The following is a 26,923-nucleotide window of genomic DNA, read 5'->3' as shown; positions in this document are numbered from 1 at the left end:
AGGTTGCTGGTAACTTGCTCCCAGGGCGGGTCATTCAGCAGGAATTTTGGATGCGCACAGAACACAGACAGGATTGGCTCCCATATGGTTACAGAACTGCAGTAAAGTGGACCAATTTTCAGCTTGTCTGATTGGAGGATATCTGGATGCATATTATAAGTCTGTTCTCCATAAATGAGGAAAAGTTGAGGTGCCTTTATTATTCTTTTGTTCCACTCTTTGTTTCTATGGGGAATTTGCCAATGCAATATCACTGTCTTCCTTTTAAACAAATAAAACTATAAAAAAAAGGCAATGCTGTTGAAAATAGCAATTCCAGTCCTAAAAACCCCAGGGAAGCATTTCTTGCTCAATTTTACCCTACTTTTTCTACAGCAAATTACAGTGGATCAGTATATTTGATTTGGGAGAAATGAAGTAATAGCTGCTCAAATTGAGCTTGAGCACTCCTGAATTTTGAGGTGATCAAATCTGGAAGGCAGGTGCTAGATTCCCTTTCTGAATATTAGCTACATCTGGAAAGGAAAAGTCAATTTCTGCTTCTATGGCTCAGAAGTGGAAATCCTCCTAAGTGCCTGGTACTGTACCTAAAGCTGCCCAGGTCCAGAGCTTCCCCTCCCTGACTTTTCATTTTAAATTCTAGTGGGATCCATGTACCTCCCTTGCTAGGCTTCAGATAGAGAAGCACTGTCCATTTAGTCCACCCAATTCACACCAGTATCCCTAAGCCAGGCTGGGGATGTCTTCTGAAGGGGATATCGGGGCCAAAGCCTTCTACTCCTTGGGCACACTTGTTCCCCATTCACAGTGCCACCCCAGTCTAGCAGTGAGCTCTCCATTCACAGCACGCTGCAGCATGAGGTTTTAGCTACCATACTCCCTCCCCCTCCCTTTCCTATTGATAATGGCCAAGGGAATGCTGGGAAATATAGTTCTTTTCCTGATCCAGGGCTGGCTCTATAGGCAGGGAGCTAACCAAGGAACTACAGCTCCCAGGGCTCCCTGTTGGTTCTCAGCTCCCCTGCTGGATCCCTGCCAGCTGCCGCCCCTGCAAATGGGCTGCCCCAAGCAGCTGCTTGCTTTGCTGGTACCTAGAGCCGCCCCTGTATAGAAAAGATTAATCTGTGCAAACTGTACATTTTTGTTTAGTACTGAAGTCCATTATTTAAATACTTCACCTAGTTTTAAGATGAATAATTAGGAAAAACAGTTGAACAGATTTTTAGATTAATTTTTAGCCTTTCATTGAAAACACCTGGACCCCTCTTAATTGTGCCAGACTATTTTGCAATTATGTGATGTACTCAAATAGAGATAAGGGTACGAGTAAATGCGCTTTCATTTGTGAACGGAACAAATTTTCACTCAGGGCAAGTCTATACTATAGTGGCACATCAGTGGAAGGGGTTCTTCTACTAATGTAGTTAATCTACCTCTCTGAGATGCCTTTTTCAGTTGCCCTAGTTGAACCTATACCAGGTTAGGTCAATCTAACTATGTTGCACAAGGCACAACATTTTTCACAGTCCTGAGCAATGTCGCTACGTCTATCTAATTTTTAGGTGTAGACCAGGCCTCAGAGCTGCAGAAATAAAAGGCTAGTGCCCCATGCCTACTTGGCAATAAAACGTGCTGCCAATTTACTACCATCTTGCTACAGATACGTTTCTACTTTTCACTTCTGAAACTGAACTGGTGTTTTACTTTGCCATATTTTAGCTGCCTCTAGTGTCATCCATAACTAAACCAAAACAAAATCTTAAAAACAACCCTCACCACCCGCCCAACCCCTCCTAAATTACAGTTGATAGAGCTGACTGCATAAATAATATGATTCAGTAATCAAAGCTTTCCTATATGGTAGTAACAATGTAATCACTATGTGATTAGCCAGTATTCTAAGTATAGCTATATTAGGGAATTAACCTGTAATAAAATGCCCTATGTTTTCCCTAAAATTCATTAGTAATGACACCAGGCAACATGAATCCTTGCTAGCTGTGCTACTCCACTAATTATCTTCATCCTTCTGTTGCCTTAGTGCAAGTCTTGTTGCTATGCCCTGATACAGAGAAATTTTTCAACTATCACTATATGATTCAAGATTTATTTCAATAGCACAATGAACTACAGTAGAACCTGAGAGTTACAAACACCTCGGGAATGGAGATTGTTCATAACGCTGAAATGTTCACAACTCTGAACAAAACGTTACGGTTGGTCTTTCAAAAGTTTACAACTGAACATTGACTTAATCCGGCTTTGAAACTTTACTATGAAGAAAAATCCTACTTTCCCTCTTTTTTTTTTTTTTTTTTTGGAGTAGTGTACATTTAATACAGTACTGTACTGGCTTTATTTTTTCTGTCTCTGCTGCTGCCTGATTGCATACTTCTGGTTCCAAACGAGGTGTGGGGTTGACCAGTCAGTTCGTAACTCTGGTGTTTGTAACTCTGAGGTTCTTCTGCAGCACCACCATGCCTGGGTGGCTGAAATTTGTGATTTCCTCCAAAAGGAAGCATTCTGGTGGAAATCAAAAATTCTGCAGGAAAAAATGGAGTTCTGCAGGGAGCATTAATTCTGACCAAATTCTACATTACATAGTGGTGCAGAATTCCCCCAGGAGTATATTCTTATAGCAGGAAAGTAAAGTATGAATGATCTGAAAAAGGATTTTTATGAGTATGTAAAGGATAATGGTATTTTTAGCTTGATTTTAGTATTGCTGCCCTTATAAAACTTTGCTAAATTAACACAATAGAATTCATTGGTGGGACAGGACTTGGATGTAGCACCAAGTATCCTGTTTCACAGGTGCTTGGCTGGCTGGTTCTTGCTCACATGCTCAGGGTCTAAACAGATCACCATATATGGGGTCAGGAAGGAACTTCCCCCCAGGTCTGATTGGCAGACAGCGTGGGTTTTTTTTCACATTCCTCTGCATTGTGCGGGTGCAGGTCACCTGAGGATTATCTTGCTATATCTCATTTAATCATTTGTCTGCGGGACCTCAGGCACTGTTGCATCTCAATTCCCCCTATTGTCTGGCTGTGGCACTTAAAAAGTCTAGTCTCCTGTGGGTTGTCAAACTTTGGTCCAATTTCGGTTGTTGGGTTTAGTGTACCGGTGTTGGATGGTGGTGATGATACACAGGAGGTCAGACAAGGTTGATCTGGTGACCCATTCGGTCTTAAAATATGACAATCTCCAAACCTGTTCAGATAATTTACAATGCTTTAAAATCAGGATTAAATACATTTACATATAAAAAGCATAAAAGTACTTAACACTATAAATCTATAGATCTCAAAGTGCTTTAACAAAGGGCTGCAAGGATCATTAGTCCCATTTTAGAGATGGAGAAATGGAGGTTCTGGGAGAGGAAGTGACTTGCCCAAGGTCACACAGCAGGTAAGTTCATAGCCAGGAAAAGGACCCAGCCTCTTGACTCCTAGGTCAGCACCTTATCCCCTGCAGCACTGCCTCTCAAGAAAGCTTTCATGAGCTTGTAGTTGGGTCTAGCTGAAAATGTGTTTTGAGTTATTGAATGATTTTTAAAAAGAAATTTCACACAAATAATTAGAATGCCTGAAAAAGAACAGCAAAAACTTGCCAGTTTTCAAATTTCAATCTAGGTTGATTCACTGGTCACATATAAAGCCCCACACATCAGTCCTGGCCAAGGTTCACACCTCAGACGGCACACACAAATATCTGTCTGATCTTACACAGCTCTCCTTTCCAGCCCGCAGAGTGGCTCCATTTGCTCTCCCTGATGCAGTGTCAGCGCATGGAGCATGAAGCTGATACATATGAAAACTTTCAAGTTCCCTGCTTTGCCTGAATCTAGGCAGGCAGAGAACTTCCAACCAGGCTTCCCGACCTATCACTCCCCCTACACCTCCAGAACTGAGGCCTCTCTATCACCATATTTAACTGAGGTGCTTGGAGTTTATAATCCCTCCAAAGGCCGGGGGAAGTGGGGGGGACTCAAAGTGTAACCCAACTTCTAGTGCCAAGGTGCAAAGCAGCAGAAAGCCGGTGCCATGCGCTGAGCGGCTATTTGGGCTGCTCCAGGGACGTTTCATCCTACAAAAGCTACTCTAAGGCCCATGGCCAGGAGAGGGCACTTAGGCCACTCTGGGCCCCAAAAGGAGGATGACAGAACTGGGGAAGGATTGGAGACCAAGCGAGCATTTAAGAGCTCAGATAGAAGGATGAGGAAAGGAGAAATGAAGGGACAGAGAAGGTGAGGAGAGCAGGAGGAGAGTGACAAAAAGAAAAAAACCCAAAAGGACAAAGACAAAGCATAGAGAAGAAGAGAGAATGGAGAAATAGGGGAAGGTCTGAAACAAGATGTGAGGAAAAAAAATAAAAATCAGAGAGGCCTATAGAGGACAGGGTAAAGAATACACTGGGGGAGGGGACAGGGTTGGCAATTGCTCCAGATTATTTCTTTGGGGGGAAAAAAGTTGCTATCCCAGTGGTACCCCCTTTCCTGTCACAGTCTTAAGAGTGGTGAGAAGATTTGTTCTCACCTCCCCAGTCCACATCTGGCACCTGTGTAAGTATTGTGGTCTGGTAAATGGGGCAGCATGAGGGGAAGGGACAGGGAAGTACAAGACAAAGGGACCATGGTGAAAGAACTGAGCGGGAGTGACAATGCGAAGAAGATCTGAATAAGCAAGAGTGGGTGTGAATGAGTACATCTTTGGTTAAAAAGGCCCACTGAGTTGATTCCCCTTAGCTATATTAAAAGGTTGGGGTAGCAGGGGGGACCTGCTGGGACGGTGTTCTCTCTGAAGTCTCTGTGACTATGAATCATAGAATATCAGGGTTGGAAGGACCTCTAGTCCCCACCCCCCCGCTCAAAGCAGGACCAATCCCCAGACAGATTTTTGCCCCAGATCCCTAAATGGCCCCCTCAAAGATTGAACTGACAACCCTGTGTTTAGCAGGCCAGTACTCAAACCACTGAGCTATCCCTCCTCAAGAAGGTCAGAGTATCAGCAGGAGATGCTGTGTATTTATACCTCTACTGCCACAAGGACTCTTGTTGTTTCTGCTGATACAGACTAACACAGCTACCACTCTGAAACTAGTTCCAATAAGTTACTCAAAGCTCTGAGGAATAGACTACACCATGATCTACATACAATTTTTGTACCAATGTAACTATTTTGGTTAGGGGCAACTGTTTTTAAGTTAAAACTGTATAACCTCTAGTTTGGTTGAGGTAATTAATTTGGGGGAATAAGTTATACGCTTAGGAATCTTCACACTAGTGTACTAGTGGATAAGCCCTTCGCAATTTCTTTCAGACTTGCCCAAACCAAGCTTTCCTTCCAGGCATGATGTTTAGTATCTTCTTGCTGAACAAACACCAACGGTATGCACTTAACTTTAAAAAGTTAACAATACAGTGAACATTCAGTTTAATAGCTGGAAGCAGACATTCCTAGTGAGTACATCTCCTATCTCCTGTCTCCACAGTCTTCTGGCAACATTTCTATAGGGTAATTTTCCAAAGCTCTCTTATACACACAATTAACACTCAGGTACTGCATATGTGTAATTACAATAACAGAGACAGAGCTGCTCTGGTAAACACCTGAATGCTTGCCAAGAGCAGTAGGAGAAAGTGAAGTGGGAAGGGAACACAAAGGGTGTAGGGTGAACCATGTCTGCAGACGCATCAGGACTTTGGGATGAGAACAGGCTGGGTCACTGACAGATGTAATTTCAGGTTGCAGGGGATGTGGACTGAAAGAGAGACTGTGCTGCTCAGGAATAAGTAGATTACAAACTGGCAGGCCCTTCGCAAAGAGTGCAGGGGGAGGAAGATAAAAAAATACTCCAATTTCCTTTGTCTAAATTTGGGACCCTTCCTAGTATATAAAGCCAGACCATCCACAATCACAGCAGAGTTGAAACTCCCATGGCCACATTTTAATACACCTTTACCCCAATATAACGTGACCCAATATAACACGAATTCGGATATAACCCGGTAAAACAGTGCTCCGGGGAGGAGGGGGCCTCACTCCGGCGGATCAAAGGAAGTTCGATATAACGCGGTTTCACCTATAATGCGGTAAGATTTTTTGGCTCCCGAGGACAGCATTATATCGGAGTAGAGGTGTATTTGGAATTTTTAAATTTAAAAATGGTATATTTTATTTTCTATATCACACTTATCTGTTTTTCCTTGAATACACAAAAGGAGCTTTATTCATTTCACAGAAGTACATTTAAAAATTTAGTTACATTTAAATTGTCACGTACCATTTCCAACAAAGGTTCTGAAATCAAAATAGCCATCAATCCTACTCTATGGCTCCTCCTAAGCCAGGGATGGGCAAACTTTTTGGCACGAGGGCCACATCTGGGTGTGGAAATTGCATGCAGGGCCATGAATGTAGGGCTGGGGCAGGGGTGTAGGAGGGAGTGCGGGGTGTGGGAGGGGGTGAGGTGTGCAGGAAGGGGCTCAGGGCAGAGGGCTGGGGTGCAGGAGGGGTGTGGGGTGTACAAGGGGGGCAGGGGATTGGGATGCAGGATGGTGCGGGGTGCGGTAGGGGACTCAGGGCAGGGGATTGAGGTGCAGGAGGGAGCTCAGGGAAGGGGGTGGGGGTGCAAGAGGGGTTCGTGGTGCGGGCTCTGCCCGGCACCGCTTACATGGAGTGGCTCCGGGGTGGCAGTGGTGCGCAGCGGGGCTAAGGTGGGCTCCCTGCCTGCCCTGGCCCTGTACCGCTCCCGGAAGCAGCCGGCACCATGTCCCTGCGGCCCCTCGGGAGAGGGGGCAGAGGGCTCCATGTGCTGCCCTCCCCTGCAGGTACCTCCCCCGAAGCTCCCATTTGCCACGGTTCCCTGTTCCCAGCCAATGGGAGGTGCGGGGGGAGGTACCCGCAAGGGAGGGCAGTGCATGGAACCCTCTGCCCCCCACCCCCAGGGGCTGCAGGTACGCGGTGCTGGCCGCTTCCAGCTGTGGCACAGGGCCTGCGGCACCACAGGGGTGGCAATCCCCCATAGTTTGCCCACCCCTGTCCTTAGCACTCACTAACTTTCAGAATTATTTACAGACGCGACCCAATTCTGGCAGCAATGAAGCACATATATTTACATCACATCTTTTCCAGGCTAACGCTGGTGCACGGAGGCAAACGAGTCTCTTCCATTCCTCTGCCATTTGCTACTGCATTCATCTGTTCTATGATATTGACTGTTCTGCCATCCCTGCTAAAGATTTCTCTTAAGATTTCTTTTGGGTGCCCTCGTTTCCCCACACTGGTTGGTTTCCACTTGACAACTTCATGTGGGAATCTGTGTGTTGGCATCTGGAGTACATGCCCCCAAAATGTCTAGTACTTTCTTCTGAGGGTGGAAACAAGCTGCTGATTGGTGATTCCTTAGATCTCTTCATTGGTAATGAACCAATGCCCAATAACATCTCTAGCTCTTGTATGTTAGCACAGATTACATTTGAATTGAAAATTTTCCATTTTGTTCTGGTGCAGCATATCTGATTTCTATACGTTATTAAGTTTAGTAAATGCTATGGATGCCTTTTCTACCATTGATGTCACTTTCTTCTTGAGGTCTCCATTGGCCAATGTGGTGCTGTCCAGATAGATGAACCGTTCCTTGATATTTTTGCATTCTAATGTAATGTTACTACTTGATGTCTGGGTTTCAAGGGTGTTTGTTTTACCATCGCTAATTCTAAGCCCTGCATGGCCTGAGGTTTTTGATGGGCTGTCTTTGTAACTGTTCGGAGAGCTCACTCGGTAATGCAATATCAGCAAAGTCTAGGTCTTCTAGGCATTTGCCATTTACTCATGCCGTACCACTGTTTGTGTTGCTAATACACTTCTACAGTATCCAGACAATGGGAATGCCAAACAACAATAAAATACAGCCCTGTTACATGCCAGTGTTCACACTGAACCACTCTGTTGTCTGGTTGTTCAGGGTGAACAAAGTGTGCACAGCTTTCTTTATATCCAGTATCTAAAAAGAATTTGTAAAAAATGCTTACAAAATAAGAATTACATCCTACACCAGTAAACAAATATGATTGAGAAATCATAGGGGGTTCCAAAGAGGATGGATCTAGACTGTTCTCAGTGGTTGAAGATGAGTAATGGTCTCAAGTTGCAGAGGGGGAGGTTTAGGTTGGACATTAGGAAAACCTTTTTCACTAGTAGGGTGGTGAAGAACTGGAACGGGTTACCTAGGGAGGTGGTGGAATCTCCTTCCTTAGAGGTTTTTAAGGTCAGGCTTGACAAAGCCCTGGCTGGGATGACTTAGTTGGGTTTGGTCCTGCTTTGAACAGGGGGTTGAACTAGATAACCTCCTGAGGTCCCTTCCAACCCTGAGATTCTATGATTCTATGATCAGTCTCAGAAAAGATTCACTTCATATGAAAGAACACCTTCTTTGTCAACTGATATTTTCCTTTCAGCACTGAAAGTAATGTTTCTTAAGCTAAGATCAGAGTCAATTTCCAGGGGGGAAAAAAAGAACCACTTTCAACAATGTTGACCACTTGATTCCACAACAGAAAAAGCAAATGCAAAACACAGTAAAATCTTGGAGTGTTTATCTCCAGGCTCAGACATTCTGATATAATGTATCAATTAATAATAATGGTCAACAAAGTAAGCGGATGAGATCAAATAGAAAAATCAGAAATGTACAGCAGAAGTTCAAGAAAAAGGTACATTGGAGCATGAAACAAACCACAAATTGTATATTCCTGAGGGTTCCTGAAATATGCCAGAAGCTGGCATCAATGGAGGCAACATCACAATGAAGAAGGCTATTCAATATTTGAGTAAAACATAGTAATCCTTAAAATATTTCTAAATTTTCCTAACCAAATCTTTATAAAGATTTGGTTAAGGTGAGTTTTACATGTTTTTTGGTTCTTATTATGGAATGGTTTCCTATCAGATGCATATTGGAAAACATAATCCCAAGTGTACATACAAAATGATGGGGTCTAAATTAGCTGTTACAACTCAAGAAAGATCTTGGAGTCATTGTGGATAGTCAAGAACGTAAGAACGGCCATTACTGGGTCAGACCAAAGGTCCATCTAGCCCAGTATCCTGTCCTCCGACAGTGGCCAATGCCAAGTGCCCTAGAGGGAATGAACAGAACAGGTAATCATCAAGTGATCCATCCCCTGTCACCCATTCTCATTTTGGCAAACAGAGGCTAGGGACATCATACTTGCCCATCCTGGCTAATAGCCATTGATGGACCTATCCTCCATGAATTTATCTAGTACTTTTTTGAACCCTGTTATAGTCTTGGCCTTCACAACATCCTCTGGCAAGGAGTTCCACACATTGACTGTGTGTTGTGTGAAAAAATACTTCCTTTTGTTTTAAACTTGCTGCCTATTAATTTCATTGGGTGACCCCTAGTTCTTGTGTTATGAGAAGGAATCAATAACACTTCCTTATTTACTTTCTCTACACCAAGTTCTCTGAAAACATCTGCTTAATATGCAGCAGCAGTCAAAAAATCTATCAGAATGTTACGAATCATTAGGCAAGGGATAGATAAGGGGACAGAAAATACCATAATGTCATTATCTAAAACCATGGTACACCCACAGCTTGACGAGAGCGTGCAGTTATAGTCACCCCATCTCAAAAAAGATATATTAGAAATGGAAAAGGTACTACAAACAAGGGCAACAAAAACGATGAACAGTATCAAATCACTTCCATAAAAAATTCCCATAAAAAACCTGTTCAACATGGAAAAGAGACGACTAAGTGGAATATGATAGAGGTCTATAAAATCACGAATGGTGTGGAGAAAGTGAATAAGGAAGTGTGATTTCACATAACAGACGTCCCAGGGGTCACCCATTGAAATTAATAGGCAGTAGGTTTAAAGCAAACAAAAGGGAGTATTTCTTCACACAATGTACCGTCAACCTATGGAACTTTTTGCCAGGGGACGTTGTGAAGGCCAAAGGTATAACTGGGTTAAAAAAACAATTAGATACATTCACGACAGATAGATCCATCGATGGCCATTTGCCAAAATGGTCAGGGATGCAATCCCATGCTCTGGGTGTCCCTAAGTCTCTGAATGCCAGATCCTGGAACTGGATACCAGGGGATGGATCATTTGATAATTGCCCTGCTCTGCTCATTCCATTTGAAGCATCTGGCATTGGCCACTGATGGAAGACAGGATACTGGGCTAGACCATTGGTCTGACCCAGAATGGCCATTCTTATGTTCTTATGATGATCACATACCATAATATAAACATTTATTTAGGAAGTAGAAATTCAAGTTTGAAAAAAAATGCTAGTTAAGTATTTTAAGTAGAAAATAAGTCAGGAATAATTTTGTACCTAATATACATTAATGTTATTTCCTGAAAATCCACTGCAGACACAAAATATGTCTACAAAAATTGAGAATCAGGTCCATAAAAACAGTAGTTATTGTAGTCTTTTGTTTCCAAATCTAGTACCAAATTCTCTGATATTGAATTTCTCCAAAATAACTGTGTCTCATAGAAAATATAGTATTCTCCTATTTGGATTAGCTGAAATTTAATCAAAATTAAAGATACTCCTGAAAACTTCATCAGTCTTTAGTACATTTTAAAGATTTCTTGCTTTTAAAGTAAAATCTTTCACAATCAGACCAATTCAGGGATTTCAGCAGACTCAGAAAGGAAGGGCTTACCCTTCCTTGTATATTGCATAAAGCAGCCTAATTACAATGTTCCAGTATTAAATTGGTTTTAATGTTGACAGATAACTAATTAAAACAAAAAATATTGGAAAAACACCTCCAAAGGTACATAATATAAAAATGATTTAATCTCTGAACACTTAATCTAAAACAACCCCTCTATTGCTTGAATGAAAAATTCATCCAGGTCATCAAGTGCAAAGGTTTTGGTACCTGGTAGATTTCTGAAGAAACTGTGCAGATTTGAACTCTTAAGTTTATGACTAGCAATCCTGTATCTTTACATTAAGGTTGTCTACGTGAATGGCCCTTCTGTATATGTTCTGCTGTTGCACAGACTGATGTGAATTAACTGTTTGAAGGGAAACAGGTTCAAAATGCCCAGGGAATAACTTTGTTACATTTCTCCACATTGTACAGAGCTAACCTCAGCATTCCTTGTTCTGTAACTATTCCACAGATTAAAAAAGTTTGACTCTTTAATGATAAAGATGTGGTTCTACATTTTAGTGCCAACACGTAAGTCCTACTCTTTATGTTCTTTACTGTGCTGATGATTGGGACTATCATCTGTGTGCAGATCCAGTGGAGAGGCAGAGGTCCGGGGGTGGGGGTAGACTGCATGTTGGCGAGCAAAGCTCTGCATTTCCAAAGCCAGTTTATGTAAGCAAACGTTTATTGTAAGTAAAATGTATGTGCACTATTGCTAAGACATGCAGCACCACCACACACTTTATTCCTCCCATGGACCACTCTGACAGGCATAGAACCAGCATGGTAAGAAGCACACACAAAAATGCGTTAGCACTTTGTACTTTGATGATAATTAACTCCTTAGAAATACAGAAAATAGAACATGCTTTTGAAACAATGTTTGCACATGCCTTGCAGCTTACTAGACTATATGCCTGGATGCCATATTTAAGGTACGACAAGCTTTCCTATTAAAACATCATAGTCTTCTGCCCAATATGGTGCATAAAGATATTACAAACTTTAAATTTAAAGAGCACAGCTATATGAAAACCAGGGTTTTCTTAAATTAATGTCCTTATCTACCATATGTTATAAGCCCTATCTTAGATTTTAAAACAGGTTTATTAATTTTGATTATTTTCACAGTTTATGCTGTATTTCTTTTTTACATTTCTATTGGAAAATGATAAACTTGCTGCACATTTGATTTTTGCTTATAATCAGTTTCTAATCAATTCACTATTGGGTTCTCATGCTGTAATATTTAGGTTACAAACAAAAAGCAATGTTTATTTTTTAAAAATTACAGTAAATACTCATTCATAAGCTGAATTTTTTTTAGTAAAAAAGGGAAGCATCAGAGAAGGGGGTCGACTTATGAATGGGTATAGAGAGGGAGAGGTGGGACACAGCCCCTCCCCCCAACAGATGGAGCAAGGAGAGGCAGCACAGCCAGCAGAGACAGAAGGAAAATGTCTCTCCGCTTCTGGCCACGCTGCTCTCCCCCCCAGCCTCTGAAGCAGCTGCAGCTCTGGGGCTGGCAAGGCTGCGGCTGTGCCGCCCGGCCCAGCCCCCAAGAGCAGGCTGTGGCCACGCTGCCCGGCCCGCTGGAGCACGCTGAGGCTGTGCCGCCCGGCCCAGCCCACTGGAACATGCTGCGGCCAGGCCAGAGACAGCTTGTCCCCCCCAAAACATTTCCCCACCAGTTGCTGTCCCGGCCCATCAGGGTAAGCAGCTGATGTGCCGGGATACTTTGTTTACTCAGGTTTACCTCTGTGCCTGAAGACGCTCGAGGTAAACAAACCATCTCGTCCACCAACAGCTTATCCTGATGGCCCGAGAGCCAAAGTTTATTGACCCCTGAATTATAGGGTCAGCTTATGAACAGGTTAATAAAATTTTTCTATTTTTACTTAGCCATCTTGGGGGATGGGGGGGGTCGGCTTATAAACAAACTGGCTTATGATCGAGTACAGTAGTTTGTTATTGTCAAAATCCAATATTTTTGTCTAACATAACTAAAATCCTACCCATTTTTTCCCCTGGAAAATTTAAACAGTTTCCTAGTACTTAAAATATTTTAGGCTTTAAACTAAATAGAGGTTTAAAGTGTGAGATAATTTAAAACCACCTGGATCCTAATTCAAAACATTAGAGAGGACATTGATGGAATTTTCCAAGTAGAAGACTTAGGAGAAGAATAGGCGCTATTAAAGTTAATTCTGCCTCAAATTAACGATTACAAAGATAGAGGTTATGTATTTTTCTACTGTAGAAAAATGACCTTTGGTTTTATCTGGAAATGGTGAAAGTGTAAGATCAAATGCAAATAGTTACATCATATGCTAAATAAGAACACGGGTTCTTAAGATTCTAGACATAAGAAAATTCTAAACCTCCTTTAATTTGATGCAGGCTCAATCTTTATGTCTCTCTAGTAGCAACACTATAGATGGAAAAGGAAAAAATTAGCATGCTTGGCCAGTTCACAGTTTATTTGTTCTTTTCTGCAAGAGATCTCAATAGCAAGCATGCAATGATATAGAATCCTTTAAATCCTACAATTGGCTAGTTAGATAAATGGTTGCAAAGCCAGGTCTTAGTCAAAAGCACACAGAACTAGGATTTTAAAACTCTCTTCTACAAGAAGCAAATCTCTTTTAGAGGAAATCAATGTTATTCAATGGAATTTATGTTGCAGGGGAGAAAATCTTCTGCAGATTGGGAGAAAGTTTAAAGGACTGTGTTCTGAATAATTAGAGGGCATTGCTATATTTTGGAAGGGTGGATTCAAAAGGATATTGGACACATAGCATATTTGATTGGGATGCATTTATGATCTTTTTTTCTTCTGAATCAGAAATGCGGTTTGGATATATCTGGGTTTACAACTGATACCAAAAAGAATTGCTGAGTATGCTATCACAATGGTCTAAAATATTTTCAAGAAGTTTCCTTTGCTTCGAAGGATCAAATTTAAGTATGAGACATGATCTGTCTACTGGTGTTGAAGTGAGAATTACGTACCAGGGTAATGATCACTACAAAAACTTTGAAGTAACAATAAAAGAAGGCTGTTAACTACCTTAAACAGATTTCACCCGTCTCTGTGATGTTCGGATGCCAGATTCTAGTCAAACATTTTACCTTTGGAGGCTGCCAAAATAAACAACAAACAGATTACAATGCTGTCCTTTCAAATAAGTTAAATCACAACAAACCATTATGAGTTGTACAGTTCCTGGAAGCTAAAATTTAAATTTGGGTGATCTCAGTCCAAGTACTAATGCTAATCTGGCAGTTATCTTATGAAGCAGTTTAAATTGAGCAGAACAGGATATAAAACTACAGTAACACTGCTGCTTTCCCATTCAGTGTTATATTCAGGTTTTTGGCTTTGTAAACAAGTGGAGGAAGAGCAAAGATTCATTCCAGTGTGATTTCATCTTCTCAATTTTTTGGGTAAGGAAAGAATTTCCTATTTTTAAAATGTTCACAGAAGTACTGAGGATAATTGTTCCATTTTACTATTTCTTGGGTTTTTAAATCTTGATACAGATTTGTATTATTTTACAGTGACATCACTAAACTCAATTCAACATGTAGCTCCAACAGATGCTATAGCTCATTTTTAATGCATGTTGATAAATGCACATTTAAAAATAATCAGATTCCAAAACAGAGCGTCATTGCTCTAGTTTTGTAAGTCAAAGGAAAGTCAAACAATTCTAATAGATTAGCAACAGCAAGTTATTCCATCCAAATTCTCCATATTACAATATTCACTTTTCACATCAAGCGACTGATTTCCTCCAGCTGGCATATTGCGTTTCAGGAATTAGCAACTGTATTTCATAAACTTCAAATAAATCATGTATTGTAACAATTGTAACTTTTTTTAAACAATTTCCCCTTAGTTTTATATAAAGTCCTCAGCCAAGATATAAAATGGTTCTGATAACATCGCTCCAAAGAAATAATCTTCCTGTAACTTGTCTCATATATTGGTCTCTGTCCATTAATCCAAAGTCTTCATGGTCTTCAAAATTTTAAGGACACATTCTAAACTCTGGGTCCAGCTCCCTGTGAATAAGGTGAAGGGAACAGGTGGTGGGAATTCACTGCCTCTGCAGTGCCTGTTCTGTGGCTAGAGGATTGTGGAAAGTCCTCGCTTTAATGAGGAAAAGGACACCCAGGGCTTTCGAGATGGAAAGCTAGCTCTCTTCCCCTTCCACTCTCAATGAAGAGGATGTGGAAAATGCTAGAGGGACACCAAATTAAGCACTGAGTCTGAAGCAGATATCTTTGGCACAGAAGAAAATAGTGAAGCCTGTTATTTCTATGGCATGCACAGCTCCTTAAAATGATGCTCTATACCCAAATCTTGGTCCTGGAGAAAATCTAAAGGGCTGGAATGCTTGGACCCTATCCCAGAGTAGTTCAGTCTCAGTGCCAAGCTTTCAAACAGCCCTTCAGTCACAATCCTATACTCTATGTCACCTTGAATGGTCACGACACACAAAATCAGCTACTTCGCAATGGCAAATCAAGAGAACCAAGCCATTTTTTTAATAGAACAAGCAAATAGAAGAATTCTTTGATCTTCTTTCACTTCAAATTAGATTCATTAGATCAGGGTTCTCTAACGATTAATCTCAGCTGAAAGCACTAAGAATGTGGAATGCTTATTTGTATTACGGTAGCATCTGGAGTCCCCAATGAGGATGAGTCGCCAACGTGCTAGGCTTTCTGTGTGAAACTGATCCATGCAGAATCAAGACTAAAATCATGAACTACCAAAAATTTTGAGGCTGGTGAAGGGCAAATTGTTTAAACGCAATACATGCCCAACCAAACTCCATACATACAAGAAGTGTGCTGCATTTAGCAACAAAACAATATTTTTTCAAAACGAATTCTAGCTAAAATTTCCACTGTGTTTTATTTTCTGGGACATGAACTTAAACACTGCTATAGTAAGCAAAGAGGTACCTATGAGAGAACAAATAAAGCAGGTAAGAGTAAGTGAGAAATGTCACTGTTCGTATGCTTTGGGTCATCACTGCTCCTTTTCAAGGGAGTTAAACATCAAAAATGAACGTCCTGACTGAAGTGCACCAGTTTGACAACCTTGGAAAGGAGACACTTTCATTCTCCTTCTATAGGAATGCTTAAGCATCCACCAAACAACATAAGAAGGCAGAGGGAATGGGAGGAATTCGCAGGAAGAGTTTCACATGTGACTGAACATAAGAACGGCCGTACTGGGTCAGACCAAAGGTCCATCTAGCCCAGTATCCTGCCTACCAACAGTGGCCAATGCCAGGTGCCCCAGAGGGAGTGAACCTAACAGGTAATGATCAAGTGATCTCTCTCCTGCCATCCAGCTCCACCCTCTGACAAACAGACAGAGTCTAGGGACACCATTCCTTACCCATCCTGGCTAACAGCCATTAATGGACTTAACCTCCATGAATTTATCCAGTTCTCTTTTAAACGCTGTTATAGTCCTAGCCTTCACAACCTCCTCAGGCAAGGAGTTCCACAAATTGACTGCGCGTTATGTGAAGACTGGTGTAACTTCTAGTCTGTACTCCTGAGAAGGCTATTCCAGACTGCTGCAAATAGAAATAGCCTCCAGAACAGATCTTTTCATCTTCAAAGGAACATTCCTATGAAACTTTAGCCACAGAAGTATAAAATTGGTGACATCACTAGAAATGGGAGATTCTTACCTACAACATAGCCAAACACAGAGTTGTCTGAAATTCCATTATTTGCAGAAAATGCAAATCACAACACAAAGAAGAGCTCTGTGTAAGCTTGTCTCTGACACAGCAGAAGTTGGTCCAATAAAAGATATTACTTAATCCACCTTATCTCAACTGAGAAAAATGACTTAAATACTCACCACCATGTTATAGGCATCAGGAACTTCAATTTCAAACTGAAATTTTCCTCCTTGGTAATAACCCTCATCTATTGAAGAAACACAACATAAACAATTAAAGAAAAAGAGAAATGTTAAATGAGCACAAAGAAGATACAGTATAGTCGTCATTACTTAGATTATGATAATCTCAACATCATTGAAATATTCCATTATACTTGCACCATCTCTTTTTAAAATATGTCATTTTACTGTCAGCCTTACATCTCTAACCATGCTTGCTTTCATGCTGTCTTCCACACTAACACCTCTGCATAGAGCACCTACCCCGAGCTGATGGAGAAATCCATCTGCAAGACCCACTTTATGAAGACTTGGCAGTAACAACTATACTGATATAGTTAAAGCAGTACAATTGCCTTGGTGTGGTTATATTGATATACAGATGCTTATAGAGGTATTGTTTATACCCATATAGGAAGAGAATACACTTTTCCATCTAAAGGACCTTTAAAGTATAACTAATTTGGTTTAATTAAAAAAAAAAATCACACTTTTAACTAAAATCATGAGACCAGTACAAAAAGACCAGGCCTAAGTAATTCAGTCCTGAAAATACTGCAAAGTGGTCAATGGTTAGACTGAAAATTCAGATGTTACTGATTGATAAAATTCCTTGAGTTTTTAATCAAAGTGGTTTCTGAGAAACTATGAAATTTCCTTATATTTAAAATATCTTCAATTGAAAAAAGTTTGGGCTTTGCAACATGATTGTAAGAAAAACAAAAAAAATTGGTTTTATGTTTAATATTTTTCCCCAGTAGAGCCTAAAAATGAGGTTGTGGCTTCCCAACTTTTTGTAGTGTTCTTCTTCACCACTCTCTTGCTTTCTCCCCCTTTCCCCATAACTGTTTGAGATAAATATTCCTTAGAAAACAGATAAAATGTTACATGTCTTGGTACTTTATAAATTAATCTAAAGAGTTCTGTTAGCAAGCATGTGAACAAGAGGGATCCAGTGAATATAGTGTACTTAGATTTTCAGAAAGCCTTTGACAAGGGCCCTCAAAGGCTCTTAAGCAGAGTAAGCTATCATGGGATAAGAGGGAAGGTCCTCTCACGGAACGATAAGTTAAAAGAATGGAGAGAAGTAAATAGTGGTATCCCCCAGGCTTCTGTAGTGGGACCAGTACTATTCAACATATTCATAAATGATCTGGAAAAAGGGGTAAGCAGTGAGGTGGCAAAATTTGCAGATCATACAAAACTATTCAAGGTAGTTAAGTCCAAAGCAGACCGTGAAGAGCTACAAAGGGCTCTCTCAAAACTGGGTGACTGGGCAACAAAATGGCAGATGAAATTCAGTGTTGATAAATGCAAAGTAATGCACATTGGAAAACATAATCCCAACTATACATACAAAATGACGGGGTCTAAATTAGCTGTTACCACTCAAGAGAGCTTGGTGTCATTGTGGATAGTTCTCTGAAAACATCCACTCAATGTGCAGTGGCGGTCAAAAAACCACTGTTGGGAATCATTAAGAAAGCGATAGATAATAAGACAAAAAATATCATATTGCCTCTAAATAAATCCATGGTACACCTACATCTTGAATGCATGCAGATGTGCCACCCCATCTCAAAAAAGATGTATTGGAATTGGAAAAAGGTCAGAAAAGGGAAACAAAATAAATAGGGGTTTGGAACAGCTTCCATATGAGGCGAGATTAATAAGATTGGGACTTTTCAGCTTGGAAGAGAGACAACTAAGGTGGGATATGACAGAGGTCTAGAAAAAGTAAATAAGGAAGCATTATTTACTCCTTCACATAACACAAGAACTAGGGGTCACCAAATGAAATTAATAGGCAGCAGGTTTAAAACAAACAAAAGGAAGCATTTCTTCACATAACGCACAGTCAATGTGTGGAACTCCTTGCCAGAGGATGTTGTGAAGGCCAAGACCGTAATAGGGCTAAATAAAGAACTAGATAAATTCGTGGAGGAATAGGTCCATCAATGGCTATTAGCCAGGATGGGCAGGGACAGTGTCCCTAGCCTCTGTTTGCCAGAAGCTGGGAATGGGCGACAGGGGATGGATCACTTGAACATTACCTGTTCTGATCATTCCCTCTGGAGCACCTGGCATTGTCCACTGTTGGAAGACAATATACTGGACTAGATGAACCTTTGGTCTGACCCGGTATGGCTGTTCTTATGTTCTTGTTCCAAAAAATTGTCCACAATACTTCCTAATTCCTCCATGGACAGGAACAAACAAAAATTCACTGTCCATGACCTTTACTGTAAATACCTCTGACTAAATCTTAGCTGGGGGACCCAGGGCTGCTGCTCCCTGGCTGGTCCCCGGGGCCAGACACAACAGCCGCTGTTCAGGCAGTCCCTGGGGCCAGCTGCCTGGCTGCTGTGTAGGAGGGCCCTGGGGGCAGCTGCCTGGGGCCACTTGAGCAGCAGTTGGTGTGGCTGTCCCCCAGGCCACCTGAGCAGCTGGCCCTGGAGCCAGCTGCTTCAGAAACCTTGGGATCAGCCACATTAGCTGCTGCAGAAGTCATGGAGGTCGCAGAAAGTAATGGAATCCACGACTTCCATGATCTCTGTGACAGACACACAGCCTTACTCATGATGTCATGCTGCCAGGACTTCTTGTCTCTTTGTCAAGCTTCCTGTTGAGCAGACACCCATAGAGACATCTTACGAGCTATGTCTACACTACAATAAAAGACCTGTGGCATGGCCTCAGCTGGCCAGGGTCAGCTGACTCACCCTCCTGAGGCTCAGGTTGGGCTTTGAGATCCTGCAAGGGAGAGAAGGTCTTACAGCCCAGGGTCCAGCCCAAGCCTGAACATCTATATACCAATATTTTTGGTACCACAGCCCAAGCTCCGTGATCTCAAGTCAGATGATCTCAGCTCTGAGCCTCAGTGCTACGGATTTTTTATTCAATGTAGACATATGTGGGCTGGCTGTCTCGGGGGGGGGGGGGAGGGGGGGATGTGGGGAGAGGCTTTTGTTTGTGCTCTTTGTTTTGGTGGTGTTCGTTCTTGGGATTAAGAGGGACTGGACATCAATCCATGTTCTCCAAATCTTTTTGAACAAGTCTCTCATATTTCAAACTTGTAAGTAACACCCAGGTAAGGTGTATTAGTTTATCTTTGTTTTCTCAACTTGTGAATTTTACCTTTGCTAGAGGGAGGTTATCCCTGTTTTGTTGTAACTTTGAACTAAGGCTAGAGGGGGTTCCTCTGGGCTCTTTGAATCTGATTACCCTGTAAAGTTATTTTCCATCCTGATTTTACAGAGATGATTTTTACATTTTCTTTTTAATAAAATCCTTCTTTTAAGAACCTGACTGATTTTTCCATTGCCCAAAGACCCAGGGGTAATCAATTGGTTAGGAGATTATTCTCAAGCTCCCAAGGAAAGGGAGTGTAAGGGCTTGGGGGGATATTTTGGGGGGAAGAGGAACTCCAAGTGGTCCTTTCCCTGTTTCTTGTTAAATCACTTGGTGGTGGCAGCGTAGCAGGTTTTAACCTAAGCTGGTAGAAATAAGCGTAGGGGGCTTTCATGCGGATCCCCACATCTGTACCCTAGAGTTCAGAGTGGGGAAGGAACCCTGACAGGCTTGCTAAACCCAGGGTTGAGAGTTCAATCCTCGAGGGGGCCATTTAGGGATCTGGGGCAAAAATCTGTCTGGGGATTGGTCCTGCTTTGAGCAGGGGGTTGGACTAGATGACCTCCTGAGTTATAGTGTAAGAGGCATAGGAGAGACTCCTGGAATGGAAAAGGAGATGGTCAGGGGCTGACGATCTGGGGGCCCTCCTGCTGTCTGCGGAGTGAGAGATGCTGCAGGAGTCATTGCAAGTGACCAGGATCAAATGAAAAATGTCAGGCTTCAATAATATGATGGGACCTAAAGACTATGAGGACAGGCTGGGGCTGGTCTTCCCCACCCCCTCAAGCAGCATCCCCAGCTGCCTCAATGCAGAACGACAGAACAATAATGCACAACCCACACAAACTGTACACTTCGTATTCTGTGTTGTAATTGAAATCAATATATTTGAAAATGTAGAAAAACATCCAAAAATATTTATAATAAATTTCAATTGGTATTCTCTTGTTGATTAACAGTGATCAAAACAGCAATTAATTGTGATTAATTTTTTTAGTTAATCATGAGTTAACTGCAATTGACAGCCCTACAGAATATCTTCAAAATGCTTTTTTCTCTTTAGATACAACTCATACCAAACAAAAATCACTACTACACACCATGACTGAATAGTCTTTCAACAAAACATCTTTGATTTAAATTATGCAGCTTGCTACAGAATTATCAATCCTTCTCCCCAACAAATTATTTCAGATTTTACCATCTTTCTTCTTAGTATTTTTGAGTAAGGAGGAGTCTTCAATATGCCAACCACTGTAATAAAATGAATACATTGCCAACTTCCATCCACTAATTTTTTTTTTGGCAATGCTGCTAATGCTAATTAAATCTTTAATTAATATATACATTATCCTTACAGTTACTAATTCCTATTGATTAAATGGAGACAGCAGCCAGCTGGGTTTCATTACAGCAAGCTATCAAAACAGATATTACTGAACTTGAATCATTCTGTTACAACAAGGCGAAGTGCTATATTATTGACATACAAACTCAGTCGGATACCATGGTCTAATCAAAAATGGATGCCTAAAGTTCAAGTCAAAGGGAGCTGCTGGATGCTCAATATTTTGAAAATTAAGCCTTTATTCAGCTGTCTAAATATGGATTCTAAATATAGATTCTGAAGCCTAATTTTAAGCACCCATTTTTGTTTTTAATAGCTACAAAGTCAATAACTGATCAGACAATGTCCTTTCCAGACTATATAGAGAGGCATATGTAGTTGTTGTCCAGTATAACATAGGGTTAGAAAGGGAGCTTGTCAAGGACAATGATTTGCAGTGTACTCAAGGATACTAAATCTCAAATGTGGTACAAAGCTTATAAAAATAAAAGACCAATAAAAATAAAGCATGAATCACTGGTGAGAATGTGCTTCTAACTCTGGAAAACAAATGCTATCTTCCACTAGACTGCAGCAGCTCAATAATGGTGAGCTACCCCTATCAGCTGCACTCTCAGTGCTTTGGAGGGACATCTACTGCACTGTATCCATTCTTCAACTAATTCTTAAGCGTTCTGAAAACCTCTGAATATAATAGCAAACAGTGTGCATACTCAATTGATCCTTCAGTTGTGTTAGGCCCCGCAAAGGCTAAACTCACTCAGAAGGTTACTAGTATATACACCAAATAGTTACAATATGATAGAGACAACAAAAAAATAAAGTAAGTTATTCATTCTTTTGTACATCATAAACCACGCACCACAATTCCATCCCACTGGGGATTCCAGCATTGTATTTTCCCTTTCAGCTGCCCTTCTGTTCATAACCCTTCACCAAACTACCATCCTCCAATATAACCAGCCGTACCACCAAACATCCACAACTACTAGTGTTTGGGTGGGTACTGGGGAGGAATAATATGTTAAAGGAGTGTGTACAGCAAGGTGAAAGGCATGCAGAATTAAGGTTGCAGTACATGGTATATGATAGTTGTGGTAATGGTAATTTTTGTGCTAGTGAGTGGAGTAAAGGGTGTATGCAATGGCAACTGACAACTTTTCATATCCTTGATTTGGTGGGTTTCAGTCAGGTACATCATGTATGCAGCAATCTTAACTGCTTCACAATTTCGTTTGTATTAATTATTTACGCCTTTATAAAAAAAGTGTTTGCAAATGTCTGTGCATACACACATGCATTTATGTAAAAGAAAATTAAATCCACCAAAAGATCTACAGAATCGTAACTAACTGACAAACCCACAAAGCAGGAATACAAATTCCAAAGGATTCCAAGCAAGCACAAGAATGTGCACGTAGACTACCACCTTCCCGCCAGATGCAAACACGGAGAAAAAACAAAGGACTCCAACTATCTCCTTGCACACAAGGCCATCAGGGCCGACAAAAATCCTCCAAATAGTTCAAGAACCCCAGAGGAAACACAGGACCTCAATTTCATATAGGAATGATGGGCCTGTTAAACCACACTCCTAAGGAAAAGTGCACAAAAAATTGCAGATACAAAGAGAGGGCTGAAAGTTAGGTAACCCTCAAAGTATATCTCGAGGTAAAGAAACTAGTGAACCTCAGCACACTTCATCCATTTACAAAGAGCATGGGTCAGTATGGACTCCCATACCTCTGATCCAGCAACTACAAGAGACCTATACAGTCACAGTACAGGCCCATGGCATCATCTTGGGAGGCTGCCTTAAGGAGGGGGCAAAGGAATCCACTTCTCAACTGTGGAGAAAGAAATTAAACTTCTCTCTCAATCTCTTAAAGGGATTGTTATAACTATCTTTTTTTCCCTCTTAAATTTGCATTAATCTATATTACTACACATACTTTTTTCCTCTACAACTCCATGTGCACTTTGCTACAGTACGTTTATATTATTTTTATTGTGTTTCATATTATACATTTTTTTTAAATATAGTTAAAGGTACAGTACAGGAATCTAAATTTAACATCCTTGTAGGGGGGCCGGGACACCAAAGAAGCCCACCACAGTAGCATTTAACTTCAAAAGGGGGAACTATACAAAAATTAAGCTCGCTAGATAACGGAAATTAAAAGGAACAGTCATAGGAGTGAAATGCATGCAAGCTGCATGGAAACTTTTTTAAAACACTAATACAGGCTCAAATTAAATGTACAATAGAATCTCAGCATTAGGAACACCGGAGTTACAAACTGCCCAGTCAACCACATACCTCATTTGGAAACAGACACACACAATCAGGCAGCAGCAGAGACATCCCCCCCTCCGCAAAAAAAAGCAAATAAAGGATTGTGTTAAATATAAACTACTACAAAACTAAAGGGAAAGCAGCATTTTTCTTCTGCATAGTAAAGTTTCAAAGCTGTATTAAGTCAATGTTCAGTAGTAAATTTTTGAAAGAACAACCATAATGTTTTGTTCAGAGTTATGAACATTTCAGAGTTACGAACCACCTCCATTCCCGAGGTGTTCCTAACTATGAGGTTCTACTGTCAACCCCAAATTTAAAAAAAATTGTAACAGGACCAAAACACACCACTATGGATAAACAACAAAATAAAAGACATGGTTAGAGGCAAAAAAGGCATCCTTTAAAAATTGAAAGTAAAATCCTACTAAGGAAAATAGAAAGGAGCATAAACTCTGGCAAGTCAAGTGTAAAAGTATAATTAGGCAGGCCAGCCAAAAAAGAATTTGAAGACCAACTAGCAAAAGACACAAAACTAACAGCAGACATTTTTTTTAACTACATCAGAAGCAGGAAGTCTGCCAAACAATCAGCAGGGTCACTGGACGATCGGGGTGCTAACGGAACACTCAAGGAAGACAAGGCCAATGTGAAGAAGCTAAATGAATTCTTTACACTGGTCTTCACTACAGAGGATGTGAGATTCCCACATGTGAGCTATTCTTTTTAGGTGACAAATCTGAGGAACTGTCCCAGACTGAGATGTCAATAGAGGTGGTTTTGGAACAAATCAATAAATAAAACAGTAATAAGTCACCAAGACCAGACAGTATTCACCCATGAGTTCTGAAGAAACTCAATTATGAAATTGCAGAATTACTAAGTGTGGTATGTAATATATTGCTTAAATCAGCCTTTGTACAAGATGGATAATAGCTAATGTAAATGCTAATTTTTTTTTTAAAAAGTCTCCAGGGACAATCCTGGCAATTATAGGCCAGTAAACCTAACTTCAGTAGCAGGCAAATTGGTTGAAACTATAGTAAAGAACATAATTATCAGACACATAGATGAACATAATATGTTGAAGAGTCAACACGGCTTTTGTAAAGGAAAATCATGCCTCAGCAACCTACTAGAATTGTTTAACGGGGTCAACAAACACATGGCAAGGGTGATTCAGTGGATATAGTATCAGAGGGGTAGCCGTGTTAGTCTGGATCTGTAAAAGCAGCAAAGAATCCTGTGGCACCTTATAGACTATAGCAGGGGTCGTCAACCGGTGGCTCGCGGCTCGCCAGGGTAAGCACCCTGGCGGGCCGGCCCGGTTTGTTTATCTGCCGCGTCGGCAAGTTCGGCCGATCGCGGCTCCCACTGGACGCGGTTCGCGGTCCCAGGCCAATGCGGGAGGCAGGAAGCAGCGCGAGCCGAGGGATGTTCTGGCCGCGGCTTCCTGCCTCCCGCATTGGCCTGGGACCGCGAACCGCGGCCAGTGGGAGCCGCGATCGGCCGAACTTGCCGACGCGGCAGATAAACAAACCGGGCCGGCCCGCCAGGGTGCTTACCCCGGCGAGCCGCGAGCCACCGGTTGCCGACCCCTGGACTATAGTGTACTTGGACTTTCAGAAAGTCTTTGACAAGGTCCCACACTAAAGGCTCTTGAGCAAAGTAAGCAGTCATGGGATAAGATGGAAGGTCCTCTCATGGATCAGTAACTGGTTAAAACACAGGAAACAAAAGGGAAGTTTTCAGAATGGAGAGAGATAAATAGTGGGGTCACCCAAGATCTGCACTGGGACCAGTGCTTTTCAACGTATTCATAAATGATCTAGAAAATGGAATAAACAGGATCAACAAAGAATTAGATAAGTTCAAAAGGAGGATAGGTGCATCAATGGCTATTAGCCAAGATGGCTACACCTCTGACTACCAGAAGCTGGGACTAGAAGACGGGATGGATCACTCAACAATTGCCCTGTTCTGTTCATTCCCTCTGAAGCATCTGGCATCGGCCACTGTTGGAAGACAGGATACTGGGCTAGATGGAGCATTGGTCTGACCCAGTATGACCATTCTTATGTTCTAAATCTGAATACAATGAATACAAATCACATACTACATATTATATTTCACTCATTTTAAAGAGACTTGCATGATAAACTTTCTCAAAAGACAAACCAGTATTATTGTCTTGCCTTATAGCAGGAGTGGGCAATAATTTTTGCAGGGGGGGCCACTTCATGAATTTTGGTAAGTTGTCATGGGCCGCACATTTCTACTATAATTAATGGAGGGGATGTGGCATCTGGGAGGGCGCTCCGGGCTGGGGAAGGAGATTGGAGTGTATGAGGGAGTGCAGGGTCTGGGAGGGAGTTTGGATGCAGGAGGGGGTTCTGACCTGGGGCAGGGGATTGTGGTGCGAGCTCTGGCCGGGAGGTGCTTACCACAGGCAGCTCCCAGCCTGCGGTGCAGCAGGACTCAGGGAAGGCTGCCTGCCTGCCATAGCCCCATGTTGCTCCTGGAAGCAGCTGCGTCCGGCTGCTGCTGGCACATCTCTGCATGCCCCTTAGGGGTAGGAAGGCAGTGGGTCTCCATGCACTGCCCGTGCCCGCAAGCACCGCCCCCACAGCTCCCATTGGCCGGTTTCATGTTACAACTTGGCATCCTCCAACAAGTGGTTAACCTCCCCAGAATGGTAGTTCTTTACATTTGAGTCACAACACTACTATGGACTGGTACAGAAAGAATAAGGATACCATTTTTTCCTCAAGAACGGCAATACAAGGAAAAAGTTGAGGTATGTGAAGCTATTGCACCCACCAAAAATAGTGTTCTAAAGTAAAAAAAATTAAAAAATTAAATATTTTTAGAAGGCTACTATCTAGGGATGACCCATAAAAAAAGAGGGTGGGGGGGACTAATGTCCAAGGGAAGGGGAGGGGTATGTGATAGCCATTCTAATGCCAGAGACCTCCCTTTTACTAGATAAAGTTATGTCTTTAAGCAGCACTCCAAGAGCGTATTCATCCCTTCCCCTTCAATTCAGTCTTAAAATTATTTTTTCTTTATAGTCTAAATGTATTACTAATTAGTTAATGTTTGTAAGGACTGGAAGATTAAAAAGTGCCATGTAAGTGCAAAGTATGATTACATCCAATGTACTGTTTTAAATGAAGCACGTCCGATAACTAGGACAGGCCACAAAGGATACAGTTGAAAGCAAGTCCTAGAGTCAGTGGCTCTGAACTTTTATACTTGCCAATATTTAAAGCTATAAATAGGCGTATCTGGGGAAGGGGGAAAAAAAAGAACCTGTTAACTCAACTGAAATGTTAGCTAGGCCTGAAACAAAGCCCACTCCAGTCTGAACACCCTAAATTATGGGGGTAATGTGGGGAAAACATTCAACTGGGAGAACATGTATTTTACTTAAAAAGTGGCAACTGTTTCTCAACCAGGGGCAGATAGTACTTCTGTACTAGCGTTCC

At 41.5% G+C, this 26,923-nt stretch overlaps 1 protein-coding gene across 3 annotated transcripts in view; it reads right to left on the bottom strand.

The window, feature by feature from the left end:
• UBE2F (ubiquitin conjugating enzyme E2 F (putative)) overlaps positions 1-26,923 on the bottom strand; it is a 177,818-nt gene that overhangs the window by 66,109 nt on the left and 84,786 nt on the right. For all 3 annotated transcript variants that reach the window (XM_045033077.1, XM_045033075.1, XM_045033076.1), the window contains 2 exons: positions 16,618-16,685; positions 13,792-13,862 (listed from right to left, as the gene is read on the bottom strand). In XM_045033077.1, the coding sequence (XP_044889012.1) occupies positions 13,792-13,862; positions 16,618-16,685 (139 nt within the window). The remainder of the gene's footprint in view (positions 1-13,791; positions 13,863-16,617; positions 16,686-26,923) is intronic.

Source organism: Mauremys mutica, chromosome 10, assembly GCF_020497125.1.
Source record: "Mauremys mutica isolate MM-2020 ecotype Southern chromosome 10, ASM2049712v1, whole genome shotgun sequence".
Taxonomy (NCBI): Eukaryota; Metazoa; Chordata; order Testudines; family Geoemydidae; genus Mauremys; species Mauremys mutica.
The sequence above is the reverse complement of the archived record's forward strand: the minus strand, read 5'-3'. Positions and strand labels throughout refer to the sequence as shown.